Source organism: Oncorhynchus kisutch, linkage group LG16 (genome assembly GCF_002021735.2).
Source record: "Oncorhynchus kisutch isolate 150728-3 linkage group LG16, Okis_V2, whole genome shotgun sequence".
Taxonomy (NCBI): domain Eukaryota; kingdom Metazoa; phylum Chordata; class Actinopteri; order Salmoniformes; family Salmonidae; genus Oncorhynchus; species Oncorhynchus kisutch.
In genome coordinates this window covers 37,276,859-37,293,659 of record NC_034189.2, presented here as the reverse complement: position 1 = coordinate 37,293,659, position 16,801 = coordinate 37,276,859, and the positions used below count along the sequence as shown (strand labels likewise).

General features: G+C 41.9%; 1 protein-coding gene across 2 annotated transcripts in view; it reads left to right on the top strand.

The window, feature by feature from the left end:
* Positions 1 to 16,801, top strand: part of LOC109906649 (alpha-1,6-mannosylglycoprotein 6-beta-N-acetylglucosaminyltransferase A-like) — a 128,339-nt gene that overhangs the window by 85,025 nt on the left and 26,513 nt on the right. For both annotated transcript variants that reach the window (XM_031792321.1, XM_020504468.2), the window contains exon 11: positions 11,367 to 11,500. In XM_031792321.1, coding sequence (XP_031648181.1) covers positions 11,367 to 11,500 — 134 coding nt within the window. The remainder of the gene's footprint in view (positions 1 to 11,366; positions 11,501 to 16,801) is intronic.

Below are 16,801 nucleotides of genomic sequence, written 5' to 3'. Positions count from 1 at the left end.
GGTCTGCTGGAACACTCTCCTACATCCATCCCCGGCCATCCATCTGTACAGTTATAAACAGGCAAAGGGATTAACACACCCCCTTCAGTGAGCAAATGTTTCCCCTGCTCTTGCTCCAGCTGGTACATGACTTAGCCTGGCTGTTCTGTTACTCTGGCTCTTGGCTTCCATCACCTGGCCAGGGCTGGCGTACACAAACACATGCAAGTCCATTTCCAAGTGGACTAATGTATAGGCCCGTCCCATATGGCACCCTATTCCCTATATAATGCACTACTTTTGACCAGAGCCTTGTCAGACATAGTGCACTATATAGGAAATAGGATGCCATTTGGGACGGATATGTGTGTTCTGGGAGTGAGCACTTCATATGGTTTAAAGTTCTAAGAACAAACCAAAACTATCGTAAGTTTAAAGTGTTATTAGTTGTATGTACGGTATACGCATGGTGTACATTGTTGTGTCTTTGGCTATGCCAGATTAAGTGATATGACATGCTATTCTATAAAATCTTTTAGCCATAATTAATATTACCTGATAGAGCTAATCATATAAATGTAATTAACTAGAGTTGGGGCACCACAAAATAATATTTATAGAGCTGTTATCTTCCGAATAAACTCTTAAAGACCTAGTAATATTTGACATCAATAGCAGTCAATATTAATCGTCACCTTAATTCAGTCTCATCTGAAAGTTGTAAATTCTTGGTTATCTTCACGAACCCTGGCTAAAAAGTTGATTCAGCAATACAAAATTGGGTTTAATTATTTATTTACTAAATACCTAACTAATCACACAGAATTACATATTCAAAGAATGAATTATACCTTTATTACAAATTATGTCATAAAGGAAAACGTCCCTAGCGGGCGGAACAGATATGACGGCTGGTTACACAAAAAAAAAGGGCTCGGTTTGAGTGAAAGAGCGGAAGACTGAGGACCAAAGGAAGAAGCTGTGCTATCGTAAATACAGTATTTTATGCGTTCTAAATTACCGCCCATTTGGAGAAGGAAAATGCAATAAATATTTACTCTTATGTTGGTGGTAGATGGAAGGCCGTGTTGCCAAACCGAGTCCTTTGTCCTTTGACAAAGGTGGTCAAATTGGATACGTTGTAGTAACATCGTTGTGCGATAGACGGGATACTCTGTCTGTTCCTTCCTAACCCTCGTTTGCAGCTGCTGTTGCTAACTCAACGGCTAGGAGGTATCACTTCTGTAGTGAATGAAATTCAAAGTTCATACCATTCGCAACCAAAGCTCACGCTGATGTTGGCTTCGTTCTGTAGTTATCTGAACCATTCTGACATCGGACCGTCGTCCTCACATCCTTGGGAACAGGAGGTTATATTTTCGTCAAGGGCTTATATAGTGGCGGGAGAAAAGGGGTCTGTTTCATAGTTTACAACCTATGTCTCTTCACGTGGGCGGGCCACTGAGTCGGGCCTAATTCACTCATGAAAACCCAATTCTCACATTTTAGAAGCTAAAATCACATTTCATCCCATCACGAATAATTTCATATTCAAACATTTAAATTGAACAATTCCATGTGAATCCGATAACTCTGATGTGCAGACTTTACACTGTAGAGTTTGTCATCATATTATCGATGAGAATGTCTCAGATGACAACCGAACTGACATCATATCCATTAAGTACCACTGCATATGTTCAATTGGTCGGATTACCAGAATATGGTTAATTTCCCCCCACCTTCTGATGTTCCCAGAATCTCTATGTTAACCAAGGGGTTTCCAAATGTAACATCAGTAGGGTAGAGAGAGGAAAAAGGGGGGAGAGGTATTTATGACTGTCATAAACCTACCCCCAGGCCAACGTCATGACAACATCGTCCAGCAAAATGCTTACTGGCAGGTTCCTTCTCGACAATGTAACAACAAGAAATAATAAAAGATAAGAATACAAACTCAAATCGCAGTGGAACAGAATACAATTTTAGCATAGGTATAATACAGGAATGCACAATTTATTGTCCAATATTTACACGTGTATTGGGGAAGGGGGGGATGGGGGGAAAGTGTATAAATTGAGCAGTATAATAAGAGTCTGGTAGCAGCGTTTGGGATGTGTGTGCATGAGTGAGCGTCCGTGCGTGCAGGAGTGAGTGAGTGCATGTGTGGTAAGGTGCAGAGAATTCGAGCAGATCCCTTTGATGTGGGAAATGTATTGACTTGCATACACCAACCACTGTCCATGGTTTGATGTTTTCCATACCCAACTCCTGAGATGACACTGCAGTATTCTGGAGATTTAACTTAAGTTAGTGGAAATTCCCAACTCTACTTTGTCTGTCTCATCTGTCAGAGTTCACAGGGACAGGTATCAGGGGCTGTATGCATCAAGCATTTCAGAGTAGGACTGCTGATCTAGAATCAGTTTTCTCTTTAATCATATTTAATAAGATTTCATGGAAACAGGGGACCTGATCCTAGATCAGTGCTCATACTCTGAGAGGCTTGGTGAATATGGGCCCAGGAGCACAGCGCAATGGAGCATTTAGAGGTCTTCAGCCAACGTCGTCTAGTCTTCTCTTTTTGTGTTTGGAAGACCAGCCCTGGGTCGGGTTTACCAGGTGCCAAACAGAAGAAAACGAACTAAAACAAGGACTGCTATTCCTGGACTTGTCCAACAAGAAACCTTAATTTCCATTTTCTGTTGCAAAGCGTAAATACAAATATTTGTTGTGTGCCCTAATGAACACATCCCGGCTGTTGTCAGAGGGGAACTCCCCCCTGTAAAATGCGGAAGTTGATTACAGTGATGTTTATCTCTTCCTAGCCTCTGCCGAGTCCCCAACAACCCGGATGTTCCGTTTTCAGGGGAAATGTCAAGAGAGCCTGTGACGCGACTTCCGCTTTTGGACATTAACAAGGAGGCACTCCACCTTAACTCCTCCACATTTACTGGATTGAACAGTGCTGAAGAGAACCTCCTCCGACTAGTTATTTTTTCTTCTTCTTGTCAAGACCAGTATGTAGGGGATGTAGTTTCAGGTGTGTCTTTTACGCCTGCTACGTTAGGTTAATCTACTCTCTAGACTAAATGCACGCCCCTTCAAACCTCTGCTTCTGCATTTCCCCTGCTTGTTTGTTTTCATTTAGGTCATTTCAGTTCAGTGTTTATAATCTTAATAATGTTCCACAAGTTCTGAATAGGGAAACTAAATGTCGAACTGAAATTGTCTTGGTAGATCAAAAGCTGTCTCTGTATGTCCAGCCAATTTGTATTTTTAATATAATTTCACGTTAAGGCCTATCAAAACTTATGCAGAATAGAATTTCACGCTAGAATTTGTCTTTCAATTTCAACATCTTTCAATTTAACATTCATTAAACCCTACAGAAAAGGACATTGCCTCAGTGCACTCTTAAATTTCTTATCAAGCAGATGGTTATTTCCTTTTTTGCCTTTGCAACTTTTCCCCTTTTCGTTTTAAATCCGCTCTTCCACCTCAGGAAATACACTGAACTGAATTGACCTAAATGAAAACAAACAAGCAGAGGAAATGCAGAAGCAGAGGAGATTTGAAGGGGCGTGCATTTAGTCTAGAGTAGATTAACCTAACGTAGCAGGCGTAAAAGACACCTGAATTTCACTTTAAGGCCTATCAAAACCTATGCAGAATAGAATTGCATTTCACGCTAGAATGTTTTGTCTTTCAATTTCAACATCTTTGAATTTAACAATCAACAAGCCACGCATAAACGCATATGGCCTCAGTGCACTTTCTTACATTTCTTATCAGCAGATGGTGTTTTCCTTTTTTGCCATTTAAAAAATTCAGGCAGAAATAAACATCTGATTATGAAGAATTATGGCCAGATGACAGCTGTGAAGTAGTCATCCTTCCTTGGCCAGGAGCTACGATAAGGACCCAGTGAAATGGGATGCTACAGAATGAGGGCACCGGCTGCTTTCCCTACCCCTCCTTTGATTAGGAACGGTTGCATTATTTTATCAGCATAAACTTCAGAGGGGCCAAGTCCATCGAGTAAAGCCCAGAGAGTCATCCCAAATTCCACCCTATTCCATCCTATACCCTATGAGCTGGTCCTATGGGCCCTGGTAAAAAGTAGTCCACTATACACAGCGAGTGAGGGGGACACGAAGAGTGAGGGAGAGATGGACGGGGAGGGAGATAATGAAAGATGTAGTGATAGAGATACAGAGAGAGAGAAGATACCTGCCAAATAATGTGAGTGCTCATCTCTAAGAACAACAGGTTCAGCCTTATCCTTTGTGCCAGTGCTGCTCTGGGCTGGGCCTGCTTTGCTGTTTGCATTCATTTAGCATTTTCTCCTCAATGGGATACAAATTGCTGAGTCAGGGGGTCTCTGTACCTCTTTCTTTCTCTCTCTCTGTCTGTCTCTCGCTCTCTTTCTTTCTCTCTCGCGCTGTCTCTGTGTGTGTCTCTCTCTCTCGATACACATAAGCCCTGGTGATAACTTAACTGAGCCTTGTGCATTCCATCCCCTTTACACCCCTCCCTGACAATGCTAATGAATGGACAACATGCTGGCTTCCTGAGAGCGTGCGTGTGGTGGGGCCGTGTGTGTGTGTACGACAACCCTATGGTAGTTAGTGAGGGTTGTTCATTAAGCAGGATGTTTTCTTTTTTTTCTTCTTCTTCTTTCTGTCCCTTATGCAAGGTATGGAGGCAACCAGTGTGGAGTGACAGCTCATAATCAGAAGGTTTTTAAGATTAATTCATTTGTGGAGTGGTTGAAAAACGAGTTTGAATGACTCCAACCTAAGTGTATGTAAACTTCTGACTTAAACTGTACACTAAATGACCAAAAGTGGTCTGCTCGTCGAACATTTCATTCCAAAATCATGGGTATTAATATGGAGTTGGTCCCCCCTTTTGCTTCTATACATTATTTATGTTCATAGAATTGTCAATCACTTTTCAAACAAAGTTTTAATTGTCCTATGTTCTCCAGTAACAACACTTGGCCGTCCTCACTCGCTGCTGCTGCTGCCTTTCTGTCTTTTTAGTGGTCAACTTTATTTTTTATTTATTTTTTAATTCCAGAGGGGCACACGTACAATTTTTGGGGGAGAAATGCCTACAATGATAACCCCAACCCATTTCCCCCCTCAGTCCCCATCCACCAGCCCGCATCCTCCAGCCCCACCCGGAAGCCATGTTTCCCACCTGCCAGAAGGGGCCCCATGGGAAACATTGAGACAATAGATATTCTGCCAGTTAAATCAATCGGTATAATATTCCATCTAGTAGAGGTTGGATTGATTTGAGCATTCTGTTAAAGTTTCTGGCAGTGGTTTTATCTAAGGTAGGAAATACAGTATATTTACTTCCAAATATTTAAAATGGAAAATAAATTAGGTTTCCATAAGTAGAGTTGGAGTCCTCCATCGGGGTCTTGAGAGGCAGTAGGGATGATTTGGTTAGGTATAACTTGAGATTAAGCTGAATTTATCTATGAGCTTCTCTTTTAAATATGACTGAGGGATAGGTATATAGTATTTTAATCATATTAATGAAATTGGAGCCAATTTCCATATGTTCCTAGCACAGGAGGCTGCTGAGGGGAAGGACGGCTCATAATAATGGCTGGAATGGAGTACATGGAAACTATGTGATTGATGTGTTCGATACCATTCCATTTATTCCGTTCCAGCCATTACTGTGAACCCGTCTTCCCCAATTAAGGTGCCACCTACCACCTGTGGATAATACAGCCCAAGAAGCTGTTGTTTCTGATGAAACATCTAAGATATGTAATAGTCGATGGTTATCCGAGGATAAACACTTTAACATACCCGCTTTATAGGGCTGCATGATTTGGACAAAATATCGAATTGCCTTTTTTTTTGCCAGATATTGGAATTGAGATTATGATTTGCGATTTTCAAACACTTGGTTGAAAACTTGGTTAACATGGTTAAAACAAGTGTCAGGGTAGGTAGAGAACATCCCTTCTTAAAATGAGATTATATGAATGAATACATACTGCACTGAATACAAAACCAAATGAAACAAATGTTTTCCTACATCGCTATAGGCTACATATGTTAATCGATAGGATTATAACCCCTAGTTGTTAACAAACATATATTTATAACATGATCATAAAATATAGTGTACTATAAGCGCAGCACTTATTAATTAATAACATTATGATTTCCTATTTTACTATTATGAGTTCTTAAATAACCTAAGTTAATTATTTATTCAGGCAGCCATAGGCTGCAAATGGAATGCCGACTTCAGTGGGCAGGATCATGTCGCAAGGATCTGGTACACAATTCCTGTAAACTGAAAATATCCCAGTTCTTCCATGGTCTGCATACTCAACAGACATGTCACCGATTGAGCCTGTTTGGGATGCTCTGGATCAATCTGTACGACAGTGTTTAGTTTCCTGCAAAAATCCAGTAACTTCGCACAACCATTTCAAGAGGCGTGGTACAACATTCCACAGGTCACAATCAATAGCCTGATCAACTCTCTGACCAACAGCCTATGACCAACTCTGTGACCAACAGTCTGTATTCCCAGTCATGTAAAATCCATAGATTAGGGCCTAATGAATATAAGGAAATCAGTCAATTGAAATATAGTCGTGGCCAAAGGTTTTGAGAATGACACCAATATAAATGTTCACAAAGTTTGCTGCTTCAGTGTCTTTAGATATTTTTTGTCAGATGTTACTTTGGAATTCTGAAGTATAATTACAAATATTTCATAAGTGTCAAAGGCTTTTATTGACAATTACATTAAGTTGATGCAAAGAGTCAATATTTGCAGTGTTGACCCTTCTTTTTCAAGACCTCTGCAATCCTGGCATGCTGTCAATTAACTTCTGGGCCACATCCTGACTGATGGCAGCCCATTCTTGCATAATCAATGCTTGGAATTTGTCAGAATTTGTGGGATTTTGTTTGTCCACCCACCTCTTGAGTATTGACCACAAATTCTCAATGGGATTAAGGTCTGGGGAGTTTCCTGGCCATGGACCCAAAATATCAATATTTTGTTCCCCGAGCCACTTAGTTATCACTTTTGCCTTATGGCAAGGTGCTCCATCATGCTGGAAAAGGCATTGTTCATCACCAAACTGTTCCTGGATGGTTGGGAGAAGTTGCTCTCGGAGGATGTGTTTGTACCATTTTTTTTATTCATGGCTGTGTTCTTAGGCAAAATTGTGAGGGAGCCCACTCCCTTGGCTGAGAAGCAAACCCACACATGAATGGTCTCAGGATGCTTTACTGTTGGCATGACACAGGACTAATGGTAGCGCTCACCTTGTCTTCTCCGGACAAGCTTTTTTCCGGATGCCCCAGACAATCGGAAAGGGGATTCATCAGAGAAATAACTTTACCCCAGTCCTCAGCAGTCCAATCCCTGTACCTTTTGCAGAATATCAGTCTGTCCCTGATGTTTTTCCTGGAGAGAAGTGGCTTCTTTGCTGCCCTTCTTGACACCAGGCCATCCTCCAAAAGTCTTCGCCTCACTGTGCGTGCAGATGCACTCACACCTGCCTGCTGCCATTCCTGAGCAAGCTCTGTACTGGTGGTGCCCGGATCCCGCAGCTGAATCAACTTTAGGAGACGGTCCTGGCGCTTGCTGGACTTTCTTGGGCGCCCTGAAGCCTCCTTCACAACAATTGAACCGCTCTCCTTGAAGTTCTTGATGATCCGATAATGGATGATTTAGGTGCAATCTTACTGGCAGCAATATCCTTGCCTGTGAAGCCCCTTTTGTGCCATGCAATGATGACGGCACGTGTTTCCTTTCAGGTAACCATGGTTGACAGAGGAAGAACAATGATTCCAAGCACCACCCTCCGTTTGAAGCTTCCAGTCTGTTATTTGAACTCAATCAGCATGACAGAGTGATCTCCAGCCTTATCTTCGTCAACACTCACACCTGTGTTAACGAGAGAATCACTGACATGATGTCAGCTGGTCCTTTTGTGGGCTGAAATGCAGTGGATATGTTTTGGGGGGGATTCAGTTCATTTGCATGGCAAAAAGGGACTTTGCAATTCATTTCAATTCATCTGATCACTCTTCTTACCGTTCTGGAGTATATACAAATTATCGTCATACAGGCAGCAGACTTTGTGAAAATTTATATTTGTGTCATTCTCAAAACTTTTGGCCACGACTGTACATGAACTGTAAATCAGTAAAATTGTTGAAATTGGTGCATGTCGCATTTTTGTTCAGTGTATATATGAATATAGTTTAATGGCAAAAATAAGCGGTCAAATGCATGTCCCCAAAAAATGTGGTTCCTGATCTTTGTTATATCTCTCAGATATAGGATGGACACTTCTGAACAAACTGCCTTTAGATTTTTTGGTGACTGTGGTTCCATTTAGTGAATGCTATTCAATGCGTTTCTATGGGCTAATAGCAGTAAAGCCAAATTACAAAAAAAATTATACTTCAAGGGGTCTTAAGATTCCCAATAAAATAGCAAAATGATCCTTGGTATGACTTTCTAAAAGCTATTCCATTTAGCTTAGTAGGACCCCCCCAGTGTGTTTTTTTTAGAAAACCTTTGTTGGCAACCCTTCATCCGGGGGGTCATCAAATTATTTGAAAATAAATCTGTTAATTCAGTTATTTTGCAACGCATTTCAATGCATGCCAACGGAACCGGAACAAAGTCTCCTGCTGCGTTTCTGACCGTATCCAGTCAGCTTGAGAGCAAGACGTTTTCCAATTACTTTTTATGACTTCCACAAAATTACCCAAATTACATTATGCATGGTTTGCCTGCTATGAAGTGCCGAGCCCGGGTGTGTGTCTTGTTTTGGCCGGCTGATTGAAGTCGACTGGCCTGGCGTCTTGGCATAGTCCAGCTGGGCCCACAAACCTTTTCTGCAGACTGTCACGTCCACTTATACACTGAGTGATGACAGGGGCCTCCCTTCTCCTTCTCCCCAGCGCTATTATTATTATGCACTATATAGGGAATAGGGTGCCAAAAGTAGTGCACAACATCTTTAATAGGGGGCCATTTGACGCATGCTACATTTTTATTTAAAAAATATATATATTTTACCTTTTATTTAACCAGGTAAGCTAGTTGAGAACAAGTTCTCATTTACAACTCCAACCTGGCCAAGATAAAGCAAAGAAGTGCGACACAACAACACAGAGTTACACATGGGATAAACAATCGTACATTCAATAACAATAAAAAAAAAGTCTATACAGTGTGTGCAAATGACGTGAGGAGGCAATAAATAGGCCATGGTAGCGAAGTAATTACAATTTAGCAGATTAACACTGGAGTGATAAATGAGCAGATGATGATGTGCAAGTAGAGATACTGGTGTGCAAAAGAGCAGAAAGTAAATAAAAACAGTATGGGGATGAAGTAGGTAGATTGGGTGGGTTATTTACAGGTGGACCAAGTACAGCTGCAGCGATCGGTTAGCTGCTCAGATAGCTGATGTTTAAAGTTAGTGAGGGAAATATAAGTAATATATTTTTGCTATTCGTTCCAGTCACTGGGAGCAGAGAACTGGAAGGAAAGGCGGCCAAAGGAGGTGTTGGCTTTGGGGATGACCAGTGAGATATACCTGCTGGAGCGCGTGCTACGGGTGGGTGTTGTTATCGTGACCAGTGAGCTGAGATAAGGCGGAGCTTTACTATCATAGACTTAAGTAATGAGGGGCAGCCGACTAGAGCATACAGGTCGGAGTGGTGGGTGGTATAAGGGGCTTTGGTAACAAAACGGATGGCACTGTGATAGACTACATCCAGTTTGCTGAGTAGAGTATTGGAAGCTATTTTGTAGATGACATCGCCGTCTTCCCTACATGGCAATCTGGGGGAGCATGCAGTGCACATCCCATACCCGCTTGTCTTGAGGAATGCTCTCTGTTGTGTTGAAAGATTTAACTCATGTTGTCCTAACACATCCCTTTCCCACCTGGGCCGTAGAAACTGACTGCAGCTCCCTCTCTCACCCACTTTTCCTCCTTCTCAGTCGGAGGCCAGCCTCCATTATCACCACATTGCGTGGTGGCCGTGAATTTCTCCCCCAACACGTCGTCTCTGCACATGATTTACTGGCGCTCTGCAATGGCTCTAAAATAGCAGTAAACTCCCTCGAGGAGCGTATATTAAATCACTTCCACAAACGGCTTCATGTAACAACTTAACAGGCCCGGTGGAGAAGGAACAGGATGCTACATGTAGCCTAAAACCCTCCCTCCCCTTTCTTGAAGCAGAGAATGTAGTGTAGGTCTGTAAGAGGGTACAAGTCCATCAACAAGCAAAGCCCAGAGAGTCAGGATGAGAAGCATCCCAAATAGCACCCCTTCCCCTATATAGTACACTACTTTTGACCAGGCCCCATAGCCCCATGTGGGCTTTGGGACGCAACCTAGTTTTTTTTCAATTCGATTTCTGTTGGCTTTTTGGGGGGGGGGGGTCACGGAAGCCCCCATTTTATTTTTTTTTCATTTACATTGTCTTAATTTTCAAATCTCTGTATGTGCCGTTGCCCATTTCAGACCTGTTGCCAAGCTCATTTCCATAGTTACAGTACCACCATACATTTCGCAACGAAGAAACTGAATACTAAGGCTCTAATCATAGAACGTTAAATCATCAATTCACATTTCATTAACACATTACATTTTCTTCTCTTTTATTCTGGAGATCCCCTTACATAATTGTATTGTTTTATGATGGGACAGATGTGGATACAGATAAGGAGGGAGAGCGAGTGGGGCACAGAAATGATTTAAGGAATAGACCGTTGGCCGAGCCGGGACTCAAACACCCGTCTCCATGGGGGCACGTGTGGTCCGGATTCGGGAGCGTTACCGCACAGTTCCACATAGAAATGTGAAGTGGTACGCCGGAGTCTGGCGCACCACTTCACATTTCTATGTGGAACTGTGTTCATTGGTTAACATAAGCCTCATATTTACTTTCCACTTCTAGGCATGAGTCAGACGACTACTTCGCTAACACAACAGATAGCCTACTCATAGGCCTAATCATTAGGCCTATTGTCATGCTATTCACTTGTTTCTGTACAGCATATGCATGAATAAATCAACTTATGTAGAGAAAAATAGTTGTTGTCCTATGGAGATCTCATAGCGATATGGTGCTGGCAATTGAATTGCTTTTTAAAAATTAACTAACATCACCCACCTATAATCATCATTGTGTTCCCCATTAACTGTACAATGACAGCCTGTGTTTGTGGCTTGTTTTCCTTTTCCTGTATACAAATGGATGAATGTGAACTAACTAGCTTCAGTACTATAATCATTGTGATCCCAGTTGAGCTGTGTAATGACAGTTATATTGTGTGGTTTATTTCCCCTGCAGCCCACACGCCAGACAACAGCTTCCTGGGCTTTGTGGTGGAGCAACACCTGAACGCCAGCGACATCCGCCACATTGACGAAGTCAAGCGGCAGAATCAGTCGCTGGTCTACGGCAAGGTGGACAACTTCTGGAAGGTACGGCGCTTCAGCTTGTGTATCCCGTGTGGCTGGCATGGCCAAGGTTTTGCGTTAAACTCCGTCAGTGTTCAAATTCAACATTCACTCTTGGGGGTGCCTAATGTGTCTTGGTGTTGTCTGACGTTCAAATCTGATCACCCTCATACTTAAAATGTATGTATGCACTCACTGTTGCTTTGGGAAAATGTGTCTGCTACATAGCATTTATTATAATGTTATTTACATTGTGTACAAACTCTGCTCAGCTCTTAGTTATTTGGGAGCAGTGGTAACGTTTTGTCGTGGACAAAAATATATGCTTTTGTCTACATCAGCATTGGAGGGTGAAGCTGAATATGGTAGAGTAGTGTTCTTTAGTTGGAATTTTTAATATTATGTCACCAACTGGAGACTCTCCTTGTTTAGAACAACAAATGATAAGTGATCTAGTTCCCAGACATCAACACTACTAGAATAGAGCTCAAAGAGAAGGAAGTGCTGCTCAGTTGAGTTCAATAGGAAACTGGTCCCATCCCTTGATCACAGGGAAATAGACAACACTGTGGATGCTTTTAAGGAGACTGTAGTGACTGAAGTGACAGTGTCCACTGAGCCTTGCTTTGCACAGAATGCCTTTCAAGATGAAAGCACCAGACACGCTACACCATAAGTTCTTGGGACCCGGTGTATGGAATCTATTGTAACCCAGTTCCTTAACTCTTGAAAGAAAGTCACTGGAACACTTTGAAAACCTTGGGCCAAGTTTTTGGGGAGATTTAATGGAGACTAGTAGTATTCCTTTAGAAACCATATTCCCGAGTTTCTTATTATTATGTTGATAAATAGTTGATTTCAGCTCTACTCACTGATTAGTTATAATATATTCCAACTCAGACTCTGTTGTGCAGAGGCATTGTCGCAGGGATTATTTCATCTAAGACATAAAGGGTTTATAGATTGTAGCTACACCAGCCACAAGTGTTTTGCGTGCGATTCGCTCGTTGGCACATTACACATTGTTGGATTACTGCCTACTCTGTATGTCTTGGTGAGATTTGATAAGGCCTGCGATGATGACAAACATTGTAAAGAAGCCGGTTGGAACATTTTAAGCCAGCCATCTTTCGGAGGTCTAACACACATCCCAAATGGGCCCTGGCCAAAAGTAGTGCACTATAAAGGGAATAGGGTGCCATTTTGGACGCAACCAGTGGAACTCAGGCGGAAGCAGATTCTACAAACAAAAAAGCAGAGGTAATTTCAGATCTGTGGCGAACAACGCCTAGCTTTTATCATAATCAGCTGACACAAAGTCGGCAGATGAGAGTTGTGAGATGCCAGTCATGCCACCCACAACCCAACCTGGTCATCCCGGTTAAGGGACCTGGGTTCAAATAGTATTTATTTTCTCTCAAAGGTGTATTAGATTGAGCCTGGTGTACCAGATGCGCAGGGTTTGCACTTTTGGGAATATTCGATTGGTGCCATTGCGCCAGGTCATTCAACAACAAATGCTATTTGAACTCAGGTCTGTGACCACACAAAGAAATGACCATGTCTTGCAGAACCAGCATCCACACACAACACTTATTTGTCAGGCCTATATTAACCATGTAGTGCGGCTTGCCACACGCCCTCTCAAACCCGCATGCGGCACAGCACAGTGGGCCATTTAGTCTCTCTTAAAGGGCAGAGTGCCAAACTCCCATCACTTCTCCTTGAAAAACATTAGCAGCTAATCAGACACCCCGTCGTGTTCATTACCTCAGTTTTTAATTAAACAGCCATTTCAGAGGAGTCTGGTAATGAATGAACATGAGAAGAAAAGGCCTCCCTCGCACTTTCCCTCCCTGAATCTGCGGGGGCTGGCTGCAGTGCCTTGTGAGGGACTACTGTGATGATGTCACGAGACCTGATCGGCTATTTGCTTTTCATCAAGGAAACCAGGAAACAGCCTTTCAACTCCCTCATATCTTGGGATTGTGGTATTTACTGCTCCCTACAAGGCTAGAACATGATGAGGGGTGGGCGTACAAAAATAAGAGGTCAGAGATCCTGTGTAGTAAGACATCTAGTACCAAGTGCCTTTGCGACTTTAACAACATTCAGTGACCAAACAAACATCATTGCCTCCAATCGCTTTGTCTCTGATGGTCATTTGTTTTTCCGATGTAATGTCGCACAGAACCCAGAAGCTCTTCACTAAGGGGAATATTCCCTGTCTCTTATCAGTATGCTGAAGTGCACCGCTAGCTTCTCTCTTCCCCTCTCTGCAGGTGTGTGAATGGAGCCGTTTGCGTCCCAAATGGCACCCTGGTCCAAAGTAGTGCGCTATGTAGGGAATAGGGTGCCATTTGTGGTACAGCAATTGTGTGCGGAGGTCTGATTTATAACGGGTACAGAATGGACGGTAATTGCTGTATCCATATAGGAGAGATTTATCGGCTTTATGAGTGGCTTTAAATGTAATTAGGCACAGCAGAGGAGGCATCTGTCTGCCGTCACTGTGTGGTCTACATACTCAAGCACAACTTTCAGATCATTTCACTGGCAAACTCTAATGAGAATAATCCACTATTCTTGCTGTCTGGAATGCCTCCATGCGTATCGCTGCTCTCGTGCTAGTAAATGTGTTGCCGAAGTATTACATCTCAATTAGAGCAAAATGTATAATTTATTACTTAGGCTACACAATGGTTTTGATTTGAGTTAATGAATTTAAAAAAAGGTCTGGTATGATTTGGTAGTAGTTAACTGCAATGAAAGATGAAGTAAAGGTAGGCTGTTAAGTTCCTGCATTGGAGTTATCATAGTTATCAAGGTGCCATTTCCATAACATCAACCTTCAGTCCTACTTTTCCCTATGAACATACAGTTGAAGTCTGAAGTTTACCTTAGACAAATACATTTAAACTCAGTTTTTCACAATCCCTGACATTTAATCAGAGTAAAAATTACCTGTTTTAGGTCAGTTAGGATCACCACTTTTTTTTAAGAATGTGAAATGTCAGAATAATAGTAGAGAGAATGATTTATTTCAACTTTTATTTATTTTATCACATTCCCAGTGGGTCAGAAGTTTACATACACTCAATTATTATTTGGTAGCATTGCCTTTAAATTGTTTAACTTGGGTCAAATGTTTCGGGTAGCCTTCCACAAGCTTGGGTGAATTTTGTCCCATTCCTCCTTACAGAGCTGGTGTAACTGAGTCAGGTTTGTAGGCCTCCTTGCTCGCACACACTTTTTCAGTTCTGCCCACAAATGTTCTATAGGGTTGAGGTCAGGGCTTTGTGATGGCCACTCCAATACCTTTACTTTGTTTTCCTCAAGCCATTTTGCCACAAATTTGGAAGTATGCTTGGGGTCATTATCCATTTGGAAGACCCATTTGCGGCCAAGCTTTAACTTCCTTACTGATATCTTGAGATGTTGCTTCAAAATATCCACATAATTCTCCTACCTCATGATGCCATCTATTTTGTGAAGTGCACCAGACCCTCCTGCAGCAAAGCACCCACACACATGATGCTTCAAGGTTGGATGGTGTTCTTCAGCTTTTAAGCCTCCCCCAGATGGTCATTATGGCCAAACAGTTCTATTTTTGTTTCATCAGACCAGAGGACATTTCTCCAAAAAGTACGATCTTTGTCCCCATGTGCAGTTGAAAACCATAGTCTGACTTTTTTATGGCGGTCTTGGAGCAGTGGCTTCTTCCTTGCTGAGCGGCCTTTCAGGTTGTGTCGATATGGGACTTGTTTTACTGTGGATATAGATACTTTTGTACCTGTTTCCTCCAGCATCTTCACAAGGTCCTTTGCTGTTGTTCTGGGATTGATTTGCACTTTTCGCACCAAAGTAGGTTCATCTCCAGGAGACAGATCGCGTCACCTTCCTGAGCAGTATGATGGCTGCGTGGTCCCATGGTGTTTATACTCGCATACTTGATAAAGGAATTTACATGTTTAAAGTAATGACTAAAGAATTCCACCCTGAAACGTATTTAACGGTGTGAAATGTATTAGAATTATAAGACTATAATCCAATAATGTATGTGTGGGACAAGTTAAGAGGGAGAAATGTATGGTTGAGAAAACAGAGGCTGGTAGACTACACATGACCTGGTTATGGCTCTGAAAAAGCTGACAACAGGAAAGAGGGCCTCTAAGGCCTCTAATCTAGGGAGGAGAGGAACTGCGAGAAACTGCCAAGGCTGGTAGAAAAGTGATAAGAGTGTGTGTGTGTGGGGGGGGATTCTCTTGACAACTTGGTCATTCGAGCCGGATCTCAATACCTGTTTTTGTCGTCCCATGGGAGTGCCGAAAACCGTGCACGGGCAGATCAGAGATCTGTAGATTAAAGACCTGGCCCCATTCTGAGGGTTATTTACAGGCCGATGTCGAACTGGTACACGACAGAAATGGTGACGAGATCCAACCAAAATTTCAATCTCCGCTGCAAGGATAAGGTCAGTAATCTTTATTCATTAGTTTGGGGGTTAACCTCTCTAGGGTACATGGGACGGTAGCATTCCACCTCGTCAACAGCCAGTGAACATGCAGGGTGCCAAATTCAAAACAACAGAAATCCCATAATTAAAATTCCGTAAACATATATGTACAGTGGGGCAAAAAAGTATTTAGTCAGCCACCAATTGTGCAAGTTCTCCCACTTAAAAATATGAGAGGCCTGTAATTTTCATCATAAGTACACTTCAACTATGACAGACAAAATGAGGAAAAAAAATCCAGAAAATCACATTGTAGGATTTTTTATGAATTTATTTGCAAATTATGGTGGAAAATAAGTATTTGGTCAATAACAAAAGTTTCTCAATACTTTGTTATATACCCTTTGTTGGCAATGACAGAGGTCAAATGTTTTCTGTAAGTCTTCACAAGTGGGAGAACCTGCACAATTGGTGGCTGACTAAATACTTTTTTGCCCCACTGTATTTTACACCATTTTAAAGATACACTTGTGGTAAATCCAGCCACAGTGTACGATTTCAAAAAGGCTTTACGACGAAAGTAAACCAAAAGATTATGTTAGGTCAGAGCCAAGTCACAGAAAAACACAGCAATTTTTCCAGCCAAAGAGAGGAGTCACAAAAAGCAGAAATATAGATCAAATTAATCACTAACCTTTGATGATCTTCATCAGATGACATTCATAGGACTTCATGTTACGCAATACATGTATGTTTTGTTTGGTAAAGTTCATATTTATATCCAAAAATCAGAGTTTACATTGGCGCGTTATGTTCAGTAGTTCCAAAACATCCGTTGATTTTGCAGAGAGCCACATCAATTTACAGAA